We start from the raw sequence: 25,235 nt of genomic DNA on the forward strand, positions 1-25,235 counted from the left end.
TCAATTAGAAATCAAATTCCTCTCCTCTATCATCAAGGTATTTCCCACTATGATGTTTATCTTTTCGTTCTTAGTAGTCTGTTTATCAAAATCATTTTAATACGCTTACTACGGTTTTATTATTTATTATTTTGAGTTGATTCTTCTTGGAAGTGTTAGATCTAGATGTCTTCTGTTTAAATGTTTAATCGAATAATTTTTTTATGAAACACAAAATATTTTCTGATTAAAGTCCGATCAGTGCGCGTACCAGTTTTACAGTTTTGACAAATTTTCAAAATCAATTTTTAGACGCTTACCAATTCAGTTACGTTAATTGTTTTAATTCAATTCTTCTTGTAACGTTTATTTATGTATGTCATCTATTCAAAAAAATTAATTTCATAATTTTTGGATCACTTTGATCTATTTTACAAGCGTTACAAATTCATTGTGCAGATCAGGATTTTTCCAAAGTAAATCATAAAATTTTAGTATTTCGTTATTTTTGTCTTTTCTCAAATTTAAAAACTAATTCTGACTTTGTCGATTCAGAGTTTTATTTTTAAAATATTATTTCAGATTTTCTAGAATTTTTCCAGAATTTTCCAGAATGTTAGTTTTTTTCCCCGAAACCCTAATAGCCAAGGGTATTTTAGTAATTTCGCGTCTAATCTCGTTTCTGAAATTTCCAGAACCTAAAATATGTCTTGAATAATTTTCTCAGCTGATCCCAATAGTCTTTTATTCCGATTAGGTTCCAATTCTCTTAGAGCGTACAATTCCTTCGACGATCTACGATCGTAACTCCCGATATCCAGGTGAGAATAATCTCACTGCAACACAGATTAGTTCAAAATAAATTTGATGAGTGTTTGTTCATGATATGAATTGTTTATAGATTTATATGTTTGAGTATGAGATTTGTTATTTGATTGCGTGACTAGTTGAAGTAGTATGTGATTTATGTGTTGTATGCCATGTGGTGGTATGTTAAAGTAGATTTGAGATACATGTTTTATTCTAGTCACGTTTTTGTATGAGGTTATATATATAAAAAATTTATGCTCATGTCATATCAGTATGTAACGTAAGATTCAAAGTGAAAAGATAAAGTTAAGCAAGGGAGTCATACCGCCTCGAGCTACGGAGGTATTATGGAGAATTTCTCGGGCCGAGGCTCAAATGGGGAAATTTCTCGGGCCGAGGCCCTAATAAGTTTATTAGCTAGATTGAGCGAAGTGTGGGCTTTGCAACCCCATATCTTCGTCTCTAAAGTGATCACTGAAATAGGTATGACTACCCTAGGGGCACCCCGAACTAAAAGTTGATAGGAGCAAGAAAAGAAAGATCAAGTCATCAATTAGTTTAAAATACTAATAACCGGTTCATGCATTGCATTACTCTTTTTTGTGAGCTTTATATTATTCTCGCTGAGCGTAAGCTCATCTCTTCGAAAAAAATATACGTCTGTGTTGTAGGTAAACAACTTGCAAGGAACTGAGCAGGGTGGACTAGCGGCGTCGATAGCGAGAGGGCGGGTCATGGTTTCCATTCACGAAATAAGTCTTCCGCTACAAGTTATTAAGAAATAAATTTTAAGGTTTTTGTTTTCTTTATTAAGAAATAAGTCTTCCGCTACAAGTTAAGATTTTCTAGTTCATTAAAGTTATTTTATGGATTACGTTTTATTTTTCTAGTATGTTGGTTTAAATTGAGTATCTCATAGTTTTCATATTTGGTTAAGTACTTCTCAAGATATTTTGAAATGCAATCTATATGTTTCTTTAATGCTTTTGTTTCTTTTTAAAATCTTTAAAATTTTGGTTCACCTTTGTACGATGCGTTTAAAAAAAAAAATTCCTCCAAGTTTTCTAAAGGATTTTTCTTAAGTTTTAAAAAGTAAGATAAGTAAGACGGTCCGAAAAGTCGGGTCGTCACAGTTGGTATCAGAGCAACGAACCTATGACCCCTTTCGCTATTCGATCGCACGGCTACCCCCTACTCAAGTAAGTTAGTACTTTTTGTTGTTTATATCTTAGTCGTAATTTTTTTTTTCTTAGATGGAAAACGTTCAAGCTGCTCGTGGACGAGGTAGAGGAAGGCCACGAGGCCGAGGTAGAGGAAGAGGCAGAGTTGCCGCTGATGTCCCAATGCAAGATGCTCATTATGACGCTCCGTTTCTCGAACAACAGGGAGCCGCAGAGAATCCCAACGGTCCAGCCCCCGGACCTCAGCCAGCGGCCCAACCAGATCTTGCGGTGCTCGTTACTGCATTGTTGCAACGTATCGAAGCTCAAGAAGCGGAGATACAAGAGTTGAGGAACCACTTCCCCCAAGTGAATGGAAATGTGGTAGAGGATCAACAAGTACCACTAGCACCTCCTCAAGGCGTACCTCAGATGGGTCAAGTTGTTGTCGCTGATGATCTTTTTGAGAGGTTTAGAAGGATGAGAGCCCCAGATTTCGAAGGATCGGCAGATCCTTTGGTGGCTGATGAGTGGATGTCCGAGATCAAGACGATCTTCAACTTCATGAATATCTCAGAGACTGAGAAAGTCATATGCGCGTCTTTTGTCCTGAAGAAAGATGCTCGATATTGGTGGGAGACAGTAGCCACTAGAAGAGACACACGTGCTATGTCTTGGGATGACTTCGTCGAGGAGTTCAACAAGAAGTATTTCAATATGCGGGCGATGAACACTCAACAGAAGGAGTTTACGGAGTTAAAGCAAGGCAAGATGACTGTGACTGAAGCTGTGAGGAAGTTCAACCAGCTAGCCAGATTATGCCCTCACCTGGTTCCGACCGAGTCAGAAAGAGTTAGAAGGATGATGGGAATGTTCCGACCAGAATTGGCTCTAGTTATTGATAGTGGAAGTCACCCACCATCCACTGTTGCAGACTGTCTTGAACGTGCAGTGCGTGCTGAATACCATTTGATTCAAGTGAAGGAGGAGCGAGACCAGTACATCAAGGCAAGGAAGGAAGAGATAACTCAAAATAGAGGACTAGATAACAATAAGAAGGCCGGTCAGCTTCTCCTCAACGACCAAGTTGGCAAAGCGCAATACCTCGAGAATGAAAACGGGAGGAAGATGAGCTATCCTGAAAATGGCAATAATGCAAATTACAAAGTCAAGACGGAGAACGTATCCTTTCCGAAGTGCAACACATGTGGGAGGATGCACCTTGGAGAATGTAAGATGGGCAATATGTCGTGTTTTAAGTGTGGTCAGCTAGGACACTTCCTCAAAGATTGTCCTAAGCAAAACATTGTCCAGAACAAGCAAAATGATCGTGATGGGCGACTCAACTTCATGCAAGCTACACTCGAAGGGTCACCGATTTTCCAAGGTCGACTAGAAGCATCACCAAACACTCAGACACCACCACCACCTCAAGATCGCATTTATGCCTATACCAATGTTGATGCCCTTGCCAGCACCTCTAATGTAGTAGCAGGTCAGCTTCTCTTAGTCCGTTATGACATCTTTGTTTTGTTTGACTCCGATGCTACACACTCCTTTATTTTCTTAGAGTTAGCTAGGAAATCATGTGATAGAATAGAGAAAACTATAAAGTTTTCAAGACGATCTTGCCGTCTGGTAATGTTTAATTTATTATCTTTGTACTATTTAAAATAGTACCTATAATAATTAGTGATAAAGAGTTAAAGATTGATTTCATCGTCTTAGACATGAAATTTTTCGATGATATCTTGAAAATGAGTAGTAGACATTGAAACTCGATATCTCGAGTTTTTCTTAGAAGGACTTAGTATGTTCAAGTAAGAGTTTAAATGGTCTACCCGACTGCTAGTAATTTTCGGGACGAAAATTCTAATAAGAAGGGGAGATTGTGAAATCCCAAATTTTAAGCTTAATTAAAAAGCTAAAATATTGGTGTTCGAATAACGTTAGTATTTTTTTTTTTTTTTAAATAAAGTAGTATTGAATGATTTATTTATAAGGTAGATTTTGAAGTTTTATTTTTATATGTGCTTTAGAGTGTTTTTGAATTTTTAATATACTTTTTGGCATACAAATTATAAGATATTAATAATTTTATTTGTTGAGTTTTATAGGAGATTTAAAGTTATTCAATTGCTTTGTTTATATATATATATTTGGTACGTATATATGGTAAGAGATATATACATATATGTTAAGTATATAAGCACATATATACATTTGAGTGAAGTTTTGTAACCTTTATAATAATATTTATGAGTATATATTGAATGTAAAACATAGAATTATATATATACATAATCAGTAATTGTGTGTAATTGTGTGCGGGTGATATATACGTATAGAATATTTTATACACAATTTGAAATTTTACATATCTGTATATATATTGGTTGGTTAGCGTTAAGTACGTAATGTGTGTGCACGTGTTTGTATACATAGAGATGTTTTGCGTAGAGAATATCACGTCAACTTTAGTCGGTTAATAATGACCGATTCCTTAGAGTTTTTTTTTTATAAAAAAAAAAAACAACGTAGGTTTTAAAAAAAAAATAAAATCCAATTAGGGTTAATATATATACAAATCTTCAGTGTTTTCATATGCATTTTTTTTTCTCCGAGCCGTTGCAGCTCTCTCTCCCTTTCCCCTTTATCCCTTACTCCTTCTCCATATTTCCTCCTCTTTCTCTCCAAAAAAAAAAAAGAGAGAATATCATCGTTCAGAGACTAAATCAATTAGAAATCAAATTCCTCTCCTCTATCATCAAGGTATTTCCCACTATGATGTTTATCTTTTCGTTCTTAGTAGTCTGTTTATCAAAATCATTTTAATACGCTTACTACGGTTTTATTATTTATTATTTTGAGTTGATTCTTCTTGGAAGTGTTAGATCTAGATGTCTTCTGTTTAAATGTTTAATCGAATAATTGTTTTATGAAACACAAAATATTTTCTGATTAAAGTCCGATCAGTGCGCGTACCAGTTTTACAGTTTTGACAAATTTTCAAAATCAATTTTTAGACGCTTACCAATTCAGTTACGTTAATTGTTTTAATTCAATTCTTCTTGTAACGTTTATTTATGTATGTCATCTATTCAAAAAAATTAATTTCATAATTTTTGGATCACTTTGATCTATTTTACAAGCGTTACAAATTCATTGTGCAGATCAGGATTTTTCCAAAGTAAATCATAAAATTTTAGTATTTCGTTATTTTTGTCTTTTCTCAAATTTAAAAACTAATTCTGACTTTGTCGATTCAGAGTTTTATTTTTAAAATATTATTTCAGATTTTCTAGAATTTTTCCAGAATTTTCCAGAATGTTAGTTTTTTTCCCCGAAACCCTAATAGCCAAGGGTATTTTAGTAATTTCGCGTCTAATCTCGTTTCTGAAATTTCCAGAACCTAAAATATGTCTTGAATAATTTTCTCAGCTGATCCCAATAGTCTTTTATTCCGATTAGGTTCCAATTCTCTTAGAGCGTACAATTCCTTCGACGATCTACGATCGTAACTCCCGATATCCAGGTGAGAATAATCTCACTGCAACACAGATTAGTTCAAAATAAATTTGATGAGTGTTTATTCATGATATGAATTGTTTATAGATTTATATGTTTGAGTATGAGATTTGTTATTTGATTGCGTGACTAGTTGAAGTAGTATGTGATTTATGTGTTGTATGCCATGTGGTGGTATGTTAAAGTAGATTTGAGATACATGTTTTATTCTAGTCACGCTTTTGTATGAGGTTATATATATAAAAAATTTATGCTCATGTCATATCAGTATGTAACGTAAGATTCAAAGTGAAAAGATAAAGTTAAGCAAGGGAGTCATACCGCCTCGAGCTACGGAGGTATTATGGAGAATTTCTCGGGCCGAGGCTCAAATGGGGAAATTTCTCGGGCCGAGGCCCTAATAAGTTTATTAGCTAGATTGAGCGAAGTGTGGGCTTTGCAACCCCATATCTTCGTCTCTAAAGTGATCACTGAAATAGGTATGACTACCCTAGGGGCACCCCGAACTAAAAGTTGATAGGAGCAAGAAAAGAAAGATCAAGTCATCAATTAGTTTAAAATACTAATAACCGGTTCATGCATTGCATTACTCTTTTTTGTGAGCTTTATATTATTCTCGCTGAGCGTAAGCTCATCTCTTCGAAAAAAATATACGTCTGTGTTGTAGGTAAACAACTTGCAAGGAACTGAGCAGGGTGGACTAGCGGCGTCGATAGCGAGAGGGCGGGTCATGGTTTCCATTCACGAAATAAGTCTTCCGCTACAAGTTATTAAGAAATAAATTTTAAGGTTTTTGTTTTCTTTATTAAGAAATAAGTCTTCCGCTACAAGTTAAGATTTTCTAGTTCATTAAAGTTATTTTATGGATTACGTTTTATTTTTCTAGTATGTTGGTTTAAATTGAGTATCTCATAGTTTTCATATTTGGTTAAGTACTTCTCAAGATATTTTGAAATGCAATCTATATGTTTCTTTAATGCTTTTGTTTCTTTTTAAAATCTTTAAAATTTTGGTTCACCTTTGTACGATGCGTTTAAAAAAAAAAATTCCTCCAAGTTTTCTAAAGGATTTTTCTTAAGTTTTAAAAAGTAAGATAAGTAAGACGGTCCGAAAAGTCGGGTCGTCACAAAAGTTTGGCGGCAAAGATAATTAGCGACGAATTTATCGTCGCTAATTCTTTTTTGTCGTCGCTAAGTTCCCGGGAAAATAATTAGCGACGATAATATCGTCGCTAAATGTTTTTTTGTCGTCGCTATACAATTAGCGACGATAATATCGTCGCTAAATGTTTTTGAATTTTGACGAATTTTAAAGAGGGAAAAATCCCTCACATTAAATTACAACGAAATGATTTAGCGACGAATTTTAATCATTTAGCGACGATTTAATCGTTGCTAAATGTTTTTGAATTTTGACGAATTTTAAAGAGGGAAAAATCCCTCACATTTAATTACAACGAAATGATTTAGCGACGAATATTAATCATTTAGCGACGAGTTAATCGTCGCTAAATGTCTTTAAATACCAGAACGCGAATCAGTTTCCCCATTTCGTTTTTCCTTGACCTAAATCGAGTTTTCTCTCAGTTTCGCCTCTCCCGCCGTTCGTCCGCCGTGCGCCCTCCTCCGCCGTGTGCCGCCGACGCCGTCGACGCCGAAGTCATCCTCTCCGGTATGTCTCTCTCTCTCCTCAGTTCTCTCTCTCTCCTCACAGCTCTCTCCTTACCTGTCTCTCTCCGATTGCAGCTCCTCCGCCGCGCTCCGCCACTACTCCGCCGCTCCGCCGCCGACGCCGTAGCCGCTTCCCCGCCGACGCCGTCCTTGGCCGCTTCCCCTTCTCTCTGGCCGCGCGCTCTCCCTCTGACCGTGGATCGGTAATTTTTTTTTTTAAAAACTTTATATATATATATATATATATATATATTAGTTAGTTATAGAATTAATATAGTAGTTATATATATTAGTTATTTATATATATAACTTTAGTTATATATTAGTTATAAATTTATTTTGATTAGTTATATTTACATAATTTATATTTTTAGAATTATATATTTGTTATAAATTTTATAAATTATAAATGAAGTAATTAGTTATAAATGAATTATATATTTGTTATAAATTTTATAAATATTGAAATTAGTTTTATATATATTTGTTAATTTTTGGGGCTTTTTGATTTCTTAAGGCTTGTTTGTGATCATGAGACGTTTATGAGAGTGTTTAATGGTTGGGTGATGATTGTAGGGCATGTTTTAATTTTTGTTGAATTTTTTTTGACGAATTTTGGTTTGGAATTGTGTTGGACGTGTGAATTTTGAGGTTTTGTTTGGAATGCTATTTAAAATTCTGTTGATTATGAGGCTGTGATGATTGTTGTGAATTTCGAATTATTGAGACTTGTTTGTTGTCTTGGCCGAGTGCTCGTTTTTGCCATGTGTTATCTTGGCCGAGGATTTGAGTTAGCCGTGTTGTTATTTTTGGCCGAGGACTTGTCTTGACCGATTGCGTTTTGTGATTCTGAGCCTCGGGTTATTTATTTTGGTGATTTTGATGAGGATTCGCTTGTTTGTGATTTTGATGAGATTGATGAAATGTGATTATTCCGTTTCGCGTTCGATTTTTGAAGTTGTGATTGGATTAGGAATTAATTTGAAAATGGATTTGACAGTTGAGTTTTGAAATCAATGAATAATGATTTGAGATTGATTTTTTTTTTTGTTCGGGCTCGGCTTTTTGCTAGTTAATCTTGAAGTTGAAATTTAAATTTTATGACGAGTTAGAAAATTTTAATGACAAGTCTAGAAATTTTTATGACAAGTCTAAGGATTTTGTGACAAGTTATAGTTTGATTCGTGTTTGGTTGTGTGACTTGTCTTGACAAGGATTTTGTGCCGTACCATGCAGAGTTTCAGCGCCAGCAGAAGAGCGTTTCACGTCGAGGCGGGGGAAAACGAGTGGCGGGACGACGAAGCAAAGGTCGCGACTAGTGTTTTATTACATATTTTGTATATAGTAGATTTTTATTTGCATATTTGTCGATAATCGAAATCGTAACCGTATTTTATATATAAGTTCATTTCGATAATATAATTTGATTTTTATTTGATTTTTAATGTTAGAATTTCATAAACGAAAAACAAAATAAAAAATAAATAATTAACGACGATAAAAATTAATAATTTTAAAAATCGAAAAAAAAAGTTTGTAATTAGCGACGACAAAGTCGTCGCTAATTATTAAAAAATTAACGTATTAGCGACGACTTAATCGTCGCTAATTCGCGCGCGAAATTCACCCGCGGGAATTAGCGACGATTAAGTCGTCGCTAAAGAATTAAAAAAAAATCTCGTTTAAACATTTAGGGACGACAAAATCGTCGCTAATATCGTCGGTAAATGTTTAGCGACGATTAATTCGTCGCTAAATATATTTAGGCACGGACATTTAGCGACGATAAAAATCGTCGCTAAAATCGTCGCTAAAGAGATTTAGTGACGATTATGGGGTTATTAGCGACGAAAAAAATCGTCGGTAATGGTGAGATTTGTTGTAGTGAATCAAAACGAAAATCGTCAAATTTGTCAGCTTCAGAGGTAACCCCTGAGATGTTATCTCGAATTTTTGGATTTAGGGTTTGATTTTATTTTAGAATATGGAATTGGTTCTTAGAAGTGTTTGAATTCAATGATTATGATGATTCGTGTTGCTGAATTTCTTTTCCCTCGGATTCTCTGTTTTGTTCGATAGTTGTGAATGAATTGATGCTTTTTGTTTGGTCGGATTATGTGATCCTAAAATTGTGATTTTTTTCCGTGGTTTGGATTTCGAGTTTGAAAGTGTTTGAATCAATTGTTTCGAGTGACGGCTGTGGGTTAGATTAGTCTGAGTTGTTTAAGATGTGGATTTCATGGTTGACTGATCGGAAATTGACTGATGCTATCGTGTTGATGAGATTTGGGGTTTTTCTGCGTTCTAGAATTTCGATTTATTAGTTTGAGAATGTTTGATGAGAGTAAAGACTGATTTCTTTTCCTCTTAAATAACTTGGTTTTGTATGAAGTTAAGGAATTGAAATTAGGGCTTTTGAAAATTCTAGGGATTCTCAAGTAAAAAGTACGAATTAATGTTTCTTTGTGTTGGCCTCGTTGATTCTAATTTGTTGACTGGTGATTTTCGTTTATTTGAAGTAGGTTGATGTTTCCTCTCTCATCTCATTTGGTCAATTTAGCTATGTAATGGCGTGTTTGACAATTTTAAGTGATATTGACTTGGATTTAGGGATTTGATTGATTGAAATGAGAATTTGATGACGATTTTCGTTGGATTAGAAATTGTCATCGAATTGATATTCTTTTTGTCTCGTGTCACAGGTTTGGAGATTGATGCTTCTACATATAAACGTTGGAACTCACTAAGATTTGGAGATTTTATTTTGACAACATAATTTCTCTACTTCGGCACATGTTTAATATTGAAGAAATTGGGAATTTCTTTTGGATTGTATTTGAATTTACTTTATGAGTTAATCGCGAAATTGTGAAACGTTATGCGAACTTGGAATAGGGCACGGTGTTATAAGTTGTTTAGCGGGTTCATGGTGTTGGTGAACGCCCGAGTTCACGTTGTTAGTGAATGTCTTGTTGACGAGTGCTAGACTCCTAGCATCGAGGCAGGTTAAATATAATCTTTCTTTCCTGGTTATGTGATTTGGCCAAAATTATATATTATTTTCGAAATGAAAATGTTTCTGAAAGTGCCACAACACCCGAAACCGTTTTTTTAAAGGCTGGCAAAATTTCAAAATCGGAGGATCCGATTGTGAAATTGAAAAATTAATTTTTGTATTATACATATATCTCGTATTTTCGAAATAAAATATTTTGTATATCCTGATAGAGCCGGTTAACGTATATATATGAAGCGGAGAGTGCATCGTAAATATATAAGAGTGTGAAGAGTGCACCATTCTGATCAGAGGACTACCACGGGTTATGTGGCAGGGGCTCAGGAAATAGTACACGTTTAGATGTACTTAGAGGCACATTTAAATTAATTTCATTTACATTTTCTGCATTTACAGTTCGTGCATCTGCATTTTGTCATTTAGATTCCTGCTATTTACATTTATGCAAATTATACTTGTACGTGTATGGTGATTTACACGTGACAAGAATATTATTATTACAAAGTAATGTTATTTTCGAAAATATCTTTACTCAAACATTTACTATAGCGTCTATTGTGCATCAGGCTCATCCTTATTTTCTTCAAATTTTCTTATAGTCGAAGCGAGAAGAAGGGTTAGGACGAGTCTAGAGTTTAGTGTTGTCAAATATTTTGAAGTCCCTGTTAAGTTTATCTGGTAGGTATATAAATAAGCTTTTGCTTGTAAAAGTTTGTTTATACTTTCGCATTCTTTTTTGTTTATCTTTGGATCTGTAAAGTAAATAACTGAGTATGCAGTATGGGATGGTTTGTTACTCTATTAGTGTTTAAAAAAGTTTGTTTAATAGTGTTTGTTTTCATTTATTTCACACCTCATTTTCGGGGTGTAACAGCTTGGTATCAGAGCATCCAGGTTATAGAGTCTCTACGGAATGTAAACTCGGTTTACTTTAGACTCATGATCTATTGATTTATTTTCAGAATGACATGACATAGTAGGCCGCCTGGTGCGAGACCTCTTGAGGATGTGGCGGCTGCAACATATTACGCCTTTCAAGAGATGGCCGCACGAACACGAAACGAAATGTCACTGCTTTAAAGAGTTTCAACGACTCCATATCTCTACATTTAAAGGTGATGCTGATCCACAAGTTTCAAATCATTGGTTCCAGAACCTTATAATGCAGTTGGATACGATCAGAACTCGCGTAGAGTTTGCGGTTACTAAACTCGAAGATCGTGCTGGCTTGTGGTGGATGCAGTTGAAGAGGACACATGACGTGAACACCATGACGTAGAAAGAGTTTGAAGAACTGTTTTCCACAGAGTTTCCAAGATGAAAATGTTAGAGAATTCATCGGACTCACCCAAGGAAGCATGAAAGGTGTTTCAGTATGAAGCAAAGTTTTGTTAGTTAGCGTGATTTGCTCCTTCGATTGTTGAAACCGAGCACATGAAGTGCATAAGGCTCGAGGATGGTCTGAAGGTTTGCATTCGAAGGAAAATGGTTGCTTTAGAGATCCGCGAGTATGCTAGACTCGTGTCAGCAGCTTTACGTGTCGAACAAGATAGCCTAGCGTATCAGAAATAGAGGGCTGACAATGGCGAATCCTCTGGGGGATAGACTAGAAATGTTCATTGCCCGGAGCGGGACGGGGGCAGTCTAGCGGTGCTGCAAGTGCAAGTCAAGCTAGAGGGAGTAGTACCAGAACATTTGGTAACAGATCGTCTGGTAGGAGCAACTCTAGTCCATACGGCTGGACTGTTGGCATTGGTACCCACAAGAAGAGTAGTAGTCATAACTTATATACATTTGATGTAATAAAGTCTCACGAAGACTCTTGCTTGTAACTGCTGAATAATTACTAAAGGGTTGAAACTTTCATTCATTCTTCCTTGTTTGTTTAAAGCTTTATGATAAACCTTAGTCTTTAGTCCTTAAACAAACCTAACAACAAATGAAGAGTCCAATATAGATTTTCATGAACAAATTCTTCATTGTTTGCTTAAAACAGTATATTCACAATCTAAGGATCAAAGGGCTATTGGTCTCAGTATGATTGTTAGGAGAACCTATGATGTTTGGTTATGAGACATAGAGAGTTGGAGACTCTATAGTTCTTCCTAGATATCTACTGAAGATACTGAATTGACCAGTGCACTTCTAGAGACAGTATAAGAACAAGCCATTTAACCTCTTCTGTCTCAAAATCACTATGTATGAATTGCATCGTGCTTAACTCAATCCTGGAATGAGACATGTCATTTCATAGCTTACATACTCTCATTTGAGAAAGTCAGAGTTCTAGATTCATTATGTGATATAGACAAGACCTATTAATGAAACACTAAGTTATGAAGATGTCATAAACAACTTTGTGAAGATCTCATAGATATGGAGATCATGTACAAGATTGCTGAAATGCAATGTATATCACATTATGCTTTGTTACTTGGAATGTTAATAAATGAACTGGCTACTGTCCAAATTGAGTCATGACTTTTTTGGATGAATCAATGTGACTTGTTAGCTCCTCGTTAATACGTTGTTTCTAACTTATTCACAAGTGACAAATGAGTTGAGGAAATAACAACTAGAATGGTAAAATAGTAATTTTAGAAATCCCGTCTAGTTGATGATATTCATGAAGAGTAAACATAGATAATATCCAATGGATCCACTGAGCTACTCAGTACATAGGCACGGGGAGGATACAAATACTTCGTTACCTTCACCGATGATTACTCGAGATACAGTTTTGTCTATCTGCTCAAACACAAATTTGAGACCTTTGACGTATTTAAGGTCTTCCGAGCTTTAGTGGAAAACTAAACTGGAAAACATATCAAAACCCTTCGATTCGATCGAGGTGGTGAGTATATGTCTAGAGTTTGATGACTTTCTTAAAGAAAAAGGTATCGTTTCTCAGCTTACATCACCTGGCACACCTCAGCAAAACGGAGTGTCAGAGAGAAGGTTCCAAACTCTAATGTAGATGGTTAGATCGATGATGAGTTACTCATCACTCATTCTTTCTTTTTGGAGATATGCCCTCGAAACAATAGCTTACATTCTGAACCAAGTCCCGACTAAAACGGTTATCGGTACTCCTTACAAACGATGGATTGGCCGTAAAGTAAATCAAGACCACATCAGAATTTGGGGTTGCCCTGCACATGTGCTAAGGCAAAAGACTAGCAAGTTGGCTGGTAGGTCAGAATTATGTCTGTTTGTTGGATATTTGAAGGAAACCAAAGGTTTCACATTCTATAGTCTAGAGGACAGCAAAACATTCGTTAGCACGAACGCTCGTTTCCTTGAGGAGGACTTTATGAAAGATGTAAAACCTAGAAGCAAAATTGTGCCTGAAGAAAAGTTGGGTGAGGAAACTTCTACCTCATCTGTAAGAATTGTTCTTACCCCAATTGAAACACAACCTAACTCATCAGAATCTCGTCAGGTAGTACTTCGACGTAGTGAGAGGGCTTCTCAAAAACCTGACAGATACATGTCTTATGGAGATACTCTCGTAGCCGTCTCTGACACGGATGACCCTGTTTCCTTCAGCCAAGCAATGACTGGTTCTAAATCAAACCTTTGGCTTGACGCCATGAAAGTTGAAATGCACTCGATGTACATCAACAAAGTCTGGAAACTTGTAGACATTCCCAAAGGGATTAAACCCGTAGGGTGTAAGTGGATTCACTATGTGATATAGACAAGACCTATTGGTGAAGTACTAAGTTATGAAGATGCCATGAACAACTTTTTGAAGATCTCATAGATATGGAATTCATGTACAAGATTGCTGAAATGCAATGTATATCACATCATGCTTTGTTCCTTGGAATGTGAATAAATGAACTGGCCAGTGTCCAAATTGAGTCATGACTCTTTTGGATGAATCAATGTGACTTGTTAGCTCATTGTCAATACATTGTTTCTAACTTATTCACATGTGATACAAAGGAGTTGAGGAAATAACAACTAGAAGGATAAAATGATAATTTTATAAATCCCATCTAGTTGATGATATTCATGAAGGGTAAACATAGAAAATATTCAATGGATCCACTCATCACAATTAAGTACAATTTTTTAGTAGAAAATATATTCATTTGAACTGAAAGATTTTCAGTGTCAACTCTTTAGTGGAGCCAGTTGACATTAAGCTAGAACTTGGAAAAGGTTTGTGAAATTTTGTGTCCAAGTATGCTAGCTCAAACTTTGTTCATTTGGATCCTTGAGGTCACTACCAAAAGTCATTAGAGTAGGATTTGTTAAACTAGTAGTAAAGTCAAAACAAGTTCAAGTGTTGAACTAGACGAATTTTACGAAAGTTGTCTAAAGGGTAATTTTGTCCATAAGGACACAAGATGGTATAAATGTCAAAATAAGATTTTGGACATTGTCATATGATGACAATGTAAATTGATCCACATGGCCATAAATGAGAATTGGGCCTTGAAGATTGAATTTCATTTTATGGAATTTTATGTGAAAATTCTACATGGATTTTTCTTGTTTTTTCATGAACAAATAAAGAAACATCTAGAAGCTGAATTTCGTGCACACCCTCAAGAAAAAGAGGGAATTATTTTGTGCATTGATGTATGAAGATATTTGCCAAAAGAAAAAATGAGGAAACAAATTTTTAGCATGATGCTACACACATGGACGGCCAACATAGGAGGAAAAAGGGAAATTTCCAACCTTGGTATTATGATAGGAATGGGAAATAAAGATTGTGCTCATGAATATGTGATATTCAATAGAAAAGAGGAAACTACATCTTCAATGCAATCCCTCCTCCTGTAAATACTACACCTCATTCACAATGTTTAATACACAAGTTTTTGAGATTGAGAGCTTCGCTCTCTAGCTTGGCCGCCCATCCTCTCTCTCTCTCTCTCTCTCTCTCTCTCTCTCTCTCTCTCTCTCTCTCTCTCTCTCTCTTCTTGCTCTTTTGTTTTGGCACCTAGGTCCTCATTAGACCTAGCGTTTTGTATGAGCTCTTTGACTCTAAGACTAGTTCTTGAGTCATTGTGTTTAATAGTGCCCACACACTAAATCATTTCTAAACTCGAAGACTCTAGTGGTAGAAACTATCGTGGTTACTCAGGATTCAAGAACATACGAAGGAGACAAGCTAAGTGGGGAGACGAGCGATTCAACCTTTCGAAAGGCTTCTCAACGCTCAAGCTTCAAGCGAGGTTGGTACCAAGTGATAAGTCATTATAGTTATTAATTTTAAATAATATGTTCATGCACTTTGTCTAGGTAGTAAAATCGTTTTACGTGTTTTAAAGAATTTTTTATATTCCGCCGCTTCTAGAAGCGATAAATTATTCTTAATCCTAGATCTATTCCAACATGGACCTACTATATGTGTAGAGAACCTGGTCATCTCAGGCGGAACTGTTCGTAGAATCATGGATAACAGCCTCAGCAAACTTTCGCTCCATCTACTCATGGGCCAACAAGTTATGGTCAGCCAAGCTATCAGCTGTTTGTGCCTTAGACAGAATATCGACCACCAGAAAGCTACCCTCAACCTCAAGGAATTGTGCCTCAATACTTCCCTCAACCACGACCATAGTCTACGGGAAGTGTGCAATCACCGATGCATAATCAAGCTAGACCTGAAGGCTAAAGAGGTCCTTCTGGAAGAGGAAAGGGAAGAGCTCAAGGGCAAGCTAATGTGGTGATTGGAGAAACTTCAAGGGAGGAAAGAAATCACTTTGCCATAGACGGTAGGATTCTCATATCAACGTCTTGGGCTAAAGTGTTGTTTGACACTGGTGCCATGCATTCGTTCATTTATGAAGATTTTGTTAATATCTTGATATTAGAAACGAATTCGTTAGAAAGATCTTTATTTCTACATACACCATTCGGTAAGGCCAAAGCCACCCTTAGATGTCACAATCATGTTACTATGGAAGTGGTGAGCAACTGGATGTGAATTTAATCGTGTTGCCTATGACTCAGTATGACGTCATACTTGGTATGGAATAGTTGTCAAAGTATAGAGTCCAACTAGATTGCCATAGGCGAAGAGTAATGGTACATATGGGGTTTAGGAAGACTGTCCTATATCGAGTGGGTGAAGGTCAGAAAGCGGGGAATAACATCTGGAAGGCATCTGTTGGAGGATGGAAGAATTTATGGCGCTCACTCATTGCCTCGTTAGAAGAAGTTGCAAGGAATGCTCAAGAAGAGTTAACTATCCTTGTCGTGGACGAATTTGAGAATGTACATGTTTTATTATTCAGTCATGTTTTTATATGAGCATATGTATGAAAGTTTTTATGTACATGTCATATTTATATGTAACGTAAAGTTCAAAGTGAAAAGATAAAAATAAGAAATGGAGTCGTACCGCCTCAAGAGGTATTAAGGAGAAATTTCCCGGGCCGAGGCTCAAATGAAAAGTTATTTTTTGGATTATGTTTTATTTTGCTACTATGCTTGGTTTTAAATTGGTACTTCATATTTTCAGTTTTGTCTCAAGTATTTCTCATAAAATGCTGAAATGCAATCTTCATATTTATTTTAATGTTTTTGTTTCTTTTTAAGTTCTTAAAATTTTTTGTTTCGCCTTTATACGATGTGTTTTAAAAAAAAATCTCCGAATTTCCTAAAAAAATTTCTAGTTTAAATAGTAAGATAAGTAAGACGATCCAAAAAAGTCGGGTCGTCACATTGGTCTTGTGGATCGGAGCCAATGATAGAGGGATTAAGGAGGGAGAGAGATAGTACCTAAGGTGTAGGTCGGGAGGGTAGAGTTCCAATCCTACAGCTTTCGATTGAAGAAGCTTTTGAGCGGAGTTATGAAGAAAGGAAGATGAAGCTATGAATCGTGTATAGTATACACTAATCTAATAGTATATGCGAAGTTTTCGAAGATTAGGAACACCACCCAAAAAGGTGGCTCAGACCTGCCTTGTTTTGTCTGCTTCAAAAAAGGATGTTGATGGACATCAAATGGATATCATCGAGTAGAGCATTAAGGGCATCTCCATTAAGCATCCTCATTTTAAGGATCATCTCCTTCAAATGAGACCCTTCTTTTGAGAAACCTTAAACCTCAAAATATTTGTTTATATTGCGTACTAGTTTTCAATTTTTAATAATATTGAACATTGTTATATCTCCAAATAATAATAAAACATATATAATATAGAATTACATTTTAATAAAACATAGATGAAAACATAAAATTACACACAAATAATAATAAAATAATTCTTAAAAGCATAAAATTTAGTTTGTATTAATTTTAAATTTAATATTAGTAGCATGTGTTATGTTTTTTTATTCATCCACTAGTAAGTATATCAAATTATTAAATTAAAAGAATTTTAATTATAATTTATTTGTCTTTATGTACCAAAAAATAAAATATATGATTAAATCTAAGAAATATGGTATAATTTAATAACTTACACAAAATATATGACTAAAATATAATTACATGACAATTTTTGTGGGTGTGAACAGTGTACCCTCATGAGGGTCTGCTGTTCAAACCCCCAAAAATGAAGGTTTAAAGATCTCAAATACTCTCCATTGAAATGCCGTAAAACCCTCAAAATGAGGGTTTAAAGGCTCTCATTGGAGAAGCTCTGCTCGTGGACAATAAGAAAATATTAAAAAAAATCATGATCAATTAAATGATGGCCTTATGGAATAAAATTATGTTTAAAGTGTCAAGGTCTAGTAGATCACATTACAATTTGAAACTGAGCTGCACACAAAGTAACCAGACTCGTATAAACCCGATTCACATGCACTAAAAGAATAACGAATTTTGTTCATCAAAATCTCATCATGAACCACAATAAACATAAAAAATTAACTGAAATAGATGAACAAGAACAAGACCTTCATTCAATGTCAACAATGAAATTTCTAAGGAATTATTAGAGAAAATGAAGGGTTTTTGAATATCGGATCGTTTATGAGTTTTATAAAATTACTCATTCAAGAATCTAAAAGGACATGTGTTTGGTGCTATTTTAAGTATTTTGTTATTTATTTTATAGATTATATTATGTGCTGGTTAATTACTGAAAGGTATTTCCGCCATTTTTGAATTATATATAATGATTTAGGATTATTTTTCAATAAAGCTAATTCAAAAGTATTATATACTATACAAATCATCAAATTCTCACATAAGCATGTACATAAAACAATTAAAACTAACTAAACGGTTAAAAAGAACAAATAATTAGAAAAATAGCCAACTCAAACGTTGAGAATTGCTAAATAGCCAAGGTTTTGTAAATATTAGGTAAATAGCCAGCAGATTTTAATTACACATCTAAGTTTACTAAAATGCCCAAATTTCTTCCCGCCCAATCGATTATGCTGATAATATAAAAAAAATCTAAGTAAATCGGGATTACCCCAAAAAAGAAAGCTCTACTTTTTTCCCTGACGAGGAAATCCGTTCATCTTCCCCGACGAACCATCTCGGCTGCCGAAGTTATAACCGGTATGCTTATGTAATGAGTTTTTCTATTTAAATTAGTATTTACTGATATTCGATAGAGATTTACTCCCAAAAAGAAAAAAGATCTTATTTGTTTCTTGATCGATTATTGAATAACATCGATTTTGGGTTCATCTTCTTCATCTGGGTCAAAGCTATAAATATTCGTGTATTGATTATTCAAAATCTTTGATTTTTGTCTTAAACCCTAGAAATTTGCAGACGAGATTATTTACATGTATTTACGAGAATATTTACATGTTTTTACTGCAGAATATGTAAAGTCTAAAAATTGTTATATTTAATAAGGAAAAAATATATACTCGGATTCAGTAAATAAGAAATAAATAACGTCTAATATATAAGGAAACAAAATAACAATAAAACACCCACGTAAATTTCAGTTGCTACATATAAGGAAACGAAATTAAACCCCAAATTATGTTCACACTTAATTTAGGGAATTCTGAAACAAATAACGAGATTATTTACATGTATTTACATATATTTAGGAGATTATTTACATGTATTTATTGCAGAATATGTAAAGTCCAAAAATTGTTATATCTAATAAGGAAAGAATGTATACTCGGATTCAGTAAATAAGAAATAAATAACGTCTAATATATAAGGAAACAAAATAACAATAAAACACCAACGTAAATTTCAGTTGTTACATATAAGGAAACAAAATTAAACCTCAAATTATGTTCACACTTAATTTAGTGAATTCTGAAACAATTCAAAATTCAATTTCTGGGAATCTTGAACAATTCAAAATTCAAATAATTTCCGGAATTAAAAAATAATCTGATTGGTCCACGTCATCGAAGTGGCTATTTACCTAATATTTACAAAACCTTGACTATTTAGCAATTCTCAACGTTTGAGTTGACTATTTTGCTAAATTACCTTAAAAAGAAATAAAAGAAGAAGATAAATTTGGTCATAAAATCAATATTAAGATTTGAATTTCATTGTGTAGTTATAGCTTTAATACAAAAGATGCGAACGACTAGACCAGAGCTTGATTAAAGACCATGATTGTACAAATTGGGCTCCAAATTTCAGTATATGTCAATTTCAATTATTAAATTGCTTTGGGAATCCAATGGTCCCTTGAGAAGTATAGGTCTACTTTTAGGCACCACTACACACACTTTATAAGAATATGTAACCATCCCCCAATTTTATATATATATATATATAAAGTTTTGGCAATGACGCACAGTCACAGACGATGATTAAATCATTGAATGATGAGTCGCGTGTAGTTCTGTCATGGAGTCCCCACTTTTCAAAGCGCGTGCTCAGACGTGAACCATTTGAATACATATCTATAAATATTTGCTACGAATATAGTTCTAAATGGAGTTTTTTTTTTTTTTTTTTTTCCATATAATTCTAAATGGTAGTATGATTCTTATGCATAAAAATTGGATTTACTTATATTTATAGTTTTTTTTACAGGGAATAAGAGAACGCATAAGAAATAAGTTTTTTTGCGATTGAATTTGAAATAGAAGACATAAACTATACATAAAATGGTGGTTGTGATTAACAAAAGCTCAATTCTAACATGAATCGAACGGTGAAAGTAGTTTTCCATGAGATTGTTAATGAACACCATTGATTGTTAATGAATGGTTGAATGTATGATGCTACACAGTTAATCAATGTAGAATTTCTTTCCATGAGATAATTCTTTCTTTTTTTTGACAAGTGGTATGGACGAATTTCTGAACTCTGGGAGAGAGAAAAATTCGACCACAACAAGGATAGTGATGGGGCGCAAATTCAAAGAGTGGAAGACATTGTAAATGGCAATTTTTTTTTTTTTTTTTTTTTTTTTTTTTTTTTCAAGAGCCTCCTATTTATAGTTTTCTAGCTTACAGCAAATAGTATATGCACTTACTTGATTTGATTTGACCTTATTTTAATTTAATATGAGATATTTAGATCATGTATAATATTTATTTACTTTACATATTAGAATAGATTATTCATGTAATTGAATAATATAGATTATCTCCATGATCTTCCTCAATAAATAATATAATTAATATATTATTTATTTCTCACAATAAAATATACTATTTTATAAATAGAATAGTAGAGAATACATACATGATACTCTCATAAATAATTATTATTTTAAATACTCACAAAATCGGATCATATTTAATATATAATATTTATTTTCTTAATGAGAAAATCCTCAATCTTATTGGTCTTTGATAAAAAAAAATCCAGTATATACCTTATTGTTAATGCCTATCACAAGCCCTATTGGACCTTGTGGGTTGATTTAAATTGCCATTTTATAAGCCCATTTAAATCTTAGTCATATTCCCAAAGTTAATTAATAATTAATAACTTTTTCGTAAAGTACTTTATTACGAATGCGAAAGATATTACAACCAAATTGCAGAAGTGAGTGTGTAATCAACTATCTAATTATTACGAATATCTATATCTATCTTATCAGAGCCACCTTGATGACTATGGACCTAGTAAATGAAGCTCCCACGAATCCGAATAAACAAACAAAAATCTATATGTTCTCTTATTTATTCGATTCGTCAATTTCGACGTCACACCAAAAGATGAACCGAGACTACACTCTTCTTGTTACTAGATTTATATTTTACTCGATGTTTATGAACGTCCATTGATATAGTCAGTTCATGAGCCCAATCATCTAGGTTCAACTCGTATCGAGAAAGCTCAATTATTATGTTATGCCTTTCTTGATATATGAGCCATAAGCATCGTTGCTTCCCCAATGAAATATTTTTTTTTACGTACTTACTATGAAAGTGCGCGCAATCAATTGGTTCTAGAATCAACCCTTAGGTGAGTGAATATTGACTTTCTTTCAAGAAGGTTGTATTATGTATCTGTGACTCACTTTTTGCTTAGATCATATCCCAAATTCCCAAGACATAAGTATTAAGGCATCATCAAGTATCCATTAATGAATGAGTCAAAGAACCCGGTAATACAATCAAGAAGTCTGTGACCACTTCAAAATTTAGACCAAGTCTCACTGTAACAATCATAGCGATCTCAGTTAATGTGACGTTACGGTTCCTTAAATGACACATCAACAACCAAATTATGTCCATACCAAACACAAACCACCTGTAGAATGCTCCCCCCAATTGATCAACTTTCACTTGTATTTCACATATGTGATTTTAGATCCAGCTATCCAGGCTTGAATCAATAATCGACCAAGTTTTAGTTCACTGTCCTAAGTTAGATGCCTAACATATAATTCAGTTTGATACTTAGATGCCTAACTTAATTTTATTGATAATTTCAATGTCTCAAGGATTACAAGTAAATCTTCCTCGTGGGCAATAATCCCTAACATATATGGTCGAAAAAAATGGGAGAATATAAAATTGACTTCCATCCACGAACGGTGATAAAAGGCCAAGTCGTCACCGACTTCATCACTAAATTCACATGCTGATCGATCCGATCGAAGAAGCAAGAGAGAAAGATGAAGACATACGCCAGACTAGAAAGAGGAAAACTGACTCTGCAAGATAGATTTGGACATTTCAAATCGAGACGCTGAAGTATGCTCTTAAATTGAGTTCCATGCTTCCAACGAAAAACAATATATGAAGCCCTCATGGCGGACTAGAACTGGCAAAAAAACAAAAGGCGAAAAACCTACGATTTGGATTCAATTCGTAACTCATCATAAACCACATGATCGCACATCTCGCCACAATGCATAGGCTCTTGGAATTACTTTCGTAATTCGAAATCGTCTAAGTTCCTCGCGAACAAAATTATGAAGCTAAAGCCCTTGCGCGAATAGCTTGGAATGGACGACGAGGACATAAGAATGGTACTTGTTGAATCACTCGCTTGGCCATCCATCCAAAAGGAAGAGATCAACCATCTCGATGGAGAAGCTGAAACGACATGGTTGACCCTGCTTCTGGATTATTTGAAGGAAGGGCGCTACCTATGGATCGGACCGAACAACCAAAGTAAAATCTTTACGGCTTATGTACACCCTCTGAGATGGTATCCTATACAAAATAGGATACTCAATGCCACTTCTTCGATGTCTCACCAAGTAAGAATCTCAGCAAGTACTGCAAGAAATCCACAAGCGAATATGCATAAATCATACAGAAGGATAGTCCCTGACAAAGTCTTCAAGCAAGGATAATTTTGGCAACCTGAAAGAAGGATGTGGATGAACAGGAGCAAAAAATGCAATAACTGTCAGCGGTTTTCAAACGTCTCTTGAAGGTTGCCGTCGCCTCTGTGCCCCATCATCGCATTGCTATTCGCAAAATGAAGGGGGGGATTGACATCAATGTAAAACTCCCCACTACGACATGAGGGCAATCATCCGCATCGACTATTTTACTAAGTGGGAGGAAGATGAGTCTATGGTAAAGATAACTGAGGTAAGCACCACCAATTTCATATAAAAATCATTAAAATGTTGCTGCGGTGTCCCAACTTCGATCATAACCGACGATGGGTCGCAGTTCGACAATCGACGAGTGAGGGAAATATGCAGGGATTATGGGATAAGTAAGATGTTCTCATCGTCCGCATCGACTATTTTACCAAGTGGAGGCCGTAAATAACACGATCAATGATCTTATCAAGCGAAAACTTAAAGCCATCAAGGGAGCATGGGATGATGAATTTCTTTTCATCCTCTGGGCCTGCCGTACCACCGCTAAATATGCAACATAAAAGACCTCATTTTCTATAATATACGAGGTCAAAGCCGTAGTACCCGTAGAAGTCGAGGTACCATCCTACCGTGTAAGCAACTTAAACAAAGCGATAATTGTTGAGCCCTCCAAGTCAAATTGGACATGATCGAGGAAAAGCGGACCGACGCATTTACCAGACTCGCTGCCTAAAAGAGAATTGTGGAAAGACACTACAATTCAAAAGTCAAGATCCAAAAATTTGCTGAAAGAAGCTTGGTCTTACGCAAAGTGTTCCAAAAATACCCAAGTTCAAGGCGCGAGAGTGATGGGACACAATTGAGAAGGCCCATGATGGTACCTACCAACTAGAGATGATAGATATGGCTGGATTCTATATCTGTGAATCACTTTTCCCTCATATCATATCCCGAGCTCCCAAGGCATAAGTAGTTAGGCCTCTATATCTAGCTAGTAACGTTGATTCGAAGAACCCGATGATACAACATATAAGTTCGTCGCCAGTTCGGGATTTAGATCAACTCTCATTGTGGCCTTCATAGCGACCCTGGTTAGTGTGTCGTAACATTTCTTAAATGACACATAACAACCAAAGTCTGTCCAGGCCGTACACATACCAAATGTGTAGAATGCTCCCACTAAGTGATTAGCCTTTCAGCAGTGTTACACATATGTGATTTTCAAACCAGCTACACAAGTTTAGATTAATTATCGATCATGTTTTAGCTCACCGCCCGAACTTAGATGCCCAACATGTAATTTAGTTTAATACGAATGCTATGGATGATATCTGCTATTGATTCTAACTAGAAAAGAGCCCACTAATCAATAATGCTAATAATGTACACCTTTTTTATATTCAGTAATCATTCATCTTTATTTTATTATCTTCAGTAGGTAATATTCCTAACAATCTGTCTCTTTGACCAGAGAAGATAATGCAATTTCCTTAGATCATCACTACTCAGCTATCACATAATAAATAGCTCAGATTTCTAACTAGGACTGAGATTCCCAACTCGTGGATCTCATCTTAACATGTATCTCTATCAATTATGTCGATAGATGTATATATCTCATTTAATATTTTTCTAATACATGCTTCTTTGTAAGTGATCTTTGACTAACCACTTACGGTCAAGTCAAACTGTTCGCGGTAAATGATTTACTATTGAACGCATTAATCTGATCCAGGCTTACCATCTGCATCGATGATTCGCTTAAGGGGGGATAAAAGCGTGCACGTGTAACTCACACGTGTGAGAATTACTTAAAGTTTGTAATGTGTTATAACTAATGTATAACCGACAGAATGAATATATATACATGGAGGGAATACAGAGATCAGTCACGATCGATTCCCACCAAATCACTTTCTTGTTTTCTCCATCTTTTCCCCTTCCCTTTCAATGTACAAGTAGGACATAAAAGATTGCTGCAGATTGGTTCGTCTTTGTGGTGCAAATTGTAATTAGGTTCATTTTCAGCCACTTATCAAGATGTAAACAGAAGCTATCAAAGCAGTTTCTCATGTAGGATCCTGCAAACCGCACACTCACAGAAACAGTTTTGATTAAAACAATATTATGCTTAAAATTCGCAGAAAAGCGCACAAATTGCACAAAAACTGTAGCGCACACACACAGCCGCTTTGTTTTTTATTACCTTGCAAAATATTCAAACCTACGCAGTTTATCCGTAAAATTAGAGATGCAGTACAATAGGAAGCGGTATTGAAATTCTTGCTCACAATAAAAATATTCGACTTGGGGGAACAAAACAACGAATAAAAAAAGGGATACAATTGATTTGAATATCGAGAATATAATCTTTTCTAAATATACATTGAATTTATTTGAATCGAAGTAC

General features: G+C 35.0%; 1 protein-coding gene and 1 long non-coding RNA gene across 2 annotated transcripts; both read left to right on the forward strand.

The window, feature by feature from the left end:
- The first annotated feature begins 2,513 nt into the window (after positions 1-2,513).
- On the forward strand, positions 2,514-3,999 carry LOC149393325 (uncharacterized). The gene is made up of 2 exons (XM_089617979.1): positions 2,514-3,444; positions 3,989-3,999. The coding sequence occupies exons 1-2, from the start codon at positions 2,514-2,516 to the stop codon at positions 3,997-3,999; spliced, it is 942 nt and encodes a 313-aa protein (XP_089474105.1).
- A 2,980-nt stretch (positions 4,000-6,979) lies between these two features.
- LOC149393326 (uncharacterized) lies at positions 6,980-8,558 on the forward strand. The gene is made up of 3 exons (XR_016299903.1): positions 6,980-7,148; positions 7,223-7,350; positions 8,384-8,558. It is a non-coding gene; the product is annotated as an uncharacterized LOC149393326 (long non-coding RNA).
- The last annotated feature ends 16,677 nt before the right edge of the window (positions 8,559-25,235 follow it).

Source organism: Urtica dioica, chromosome 6 (genome assembly GCF_054948205.1).
Source record: "Urtica dioica subsp. dioica isolate 48M chromosome 6, U.dioica_male_clone48M_v1_H2, whole genome shotgun sequence".
NCBI classification, from domain to species: Eukaryota; Viridiplantae; Streptophyta; class Magnoliopsida; order Rosales; family Urticaceae; genus Urtica; species Urtica dioica.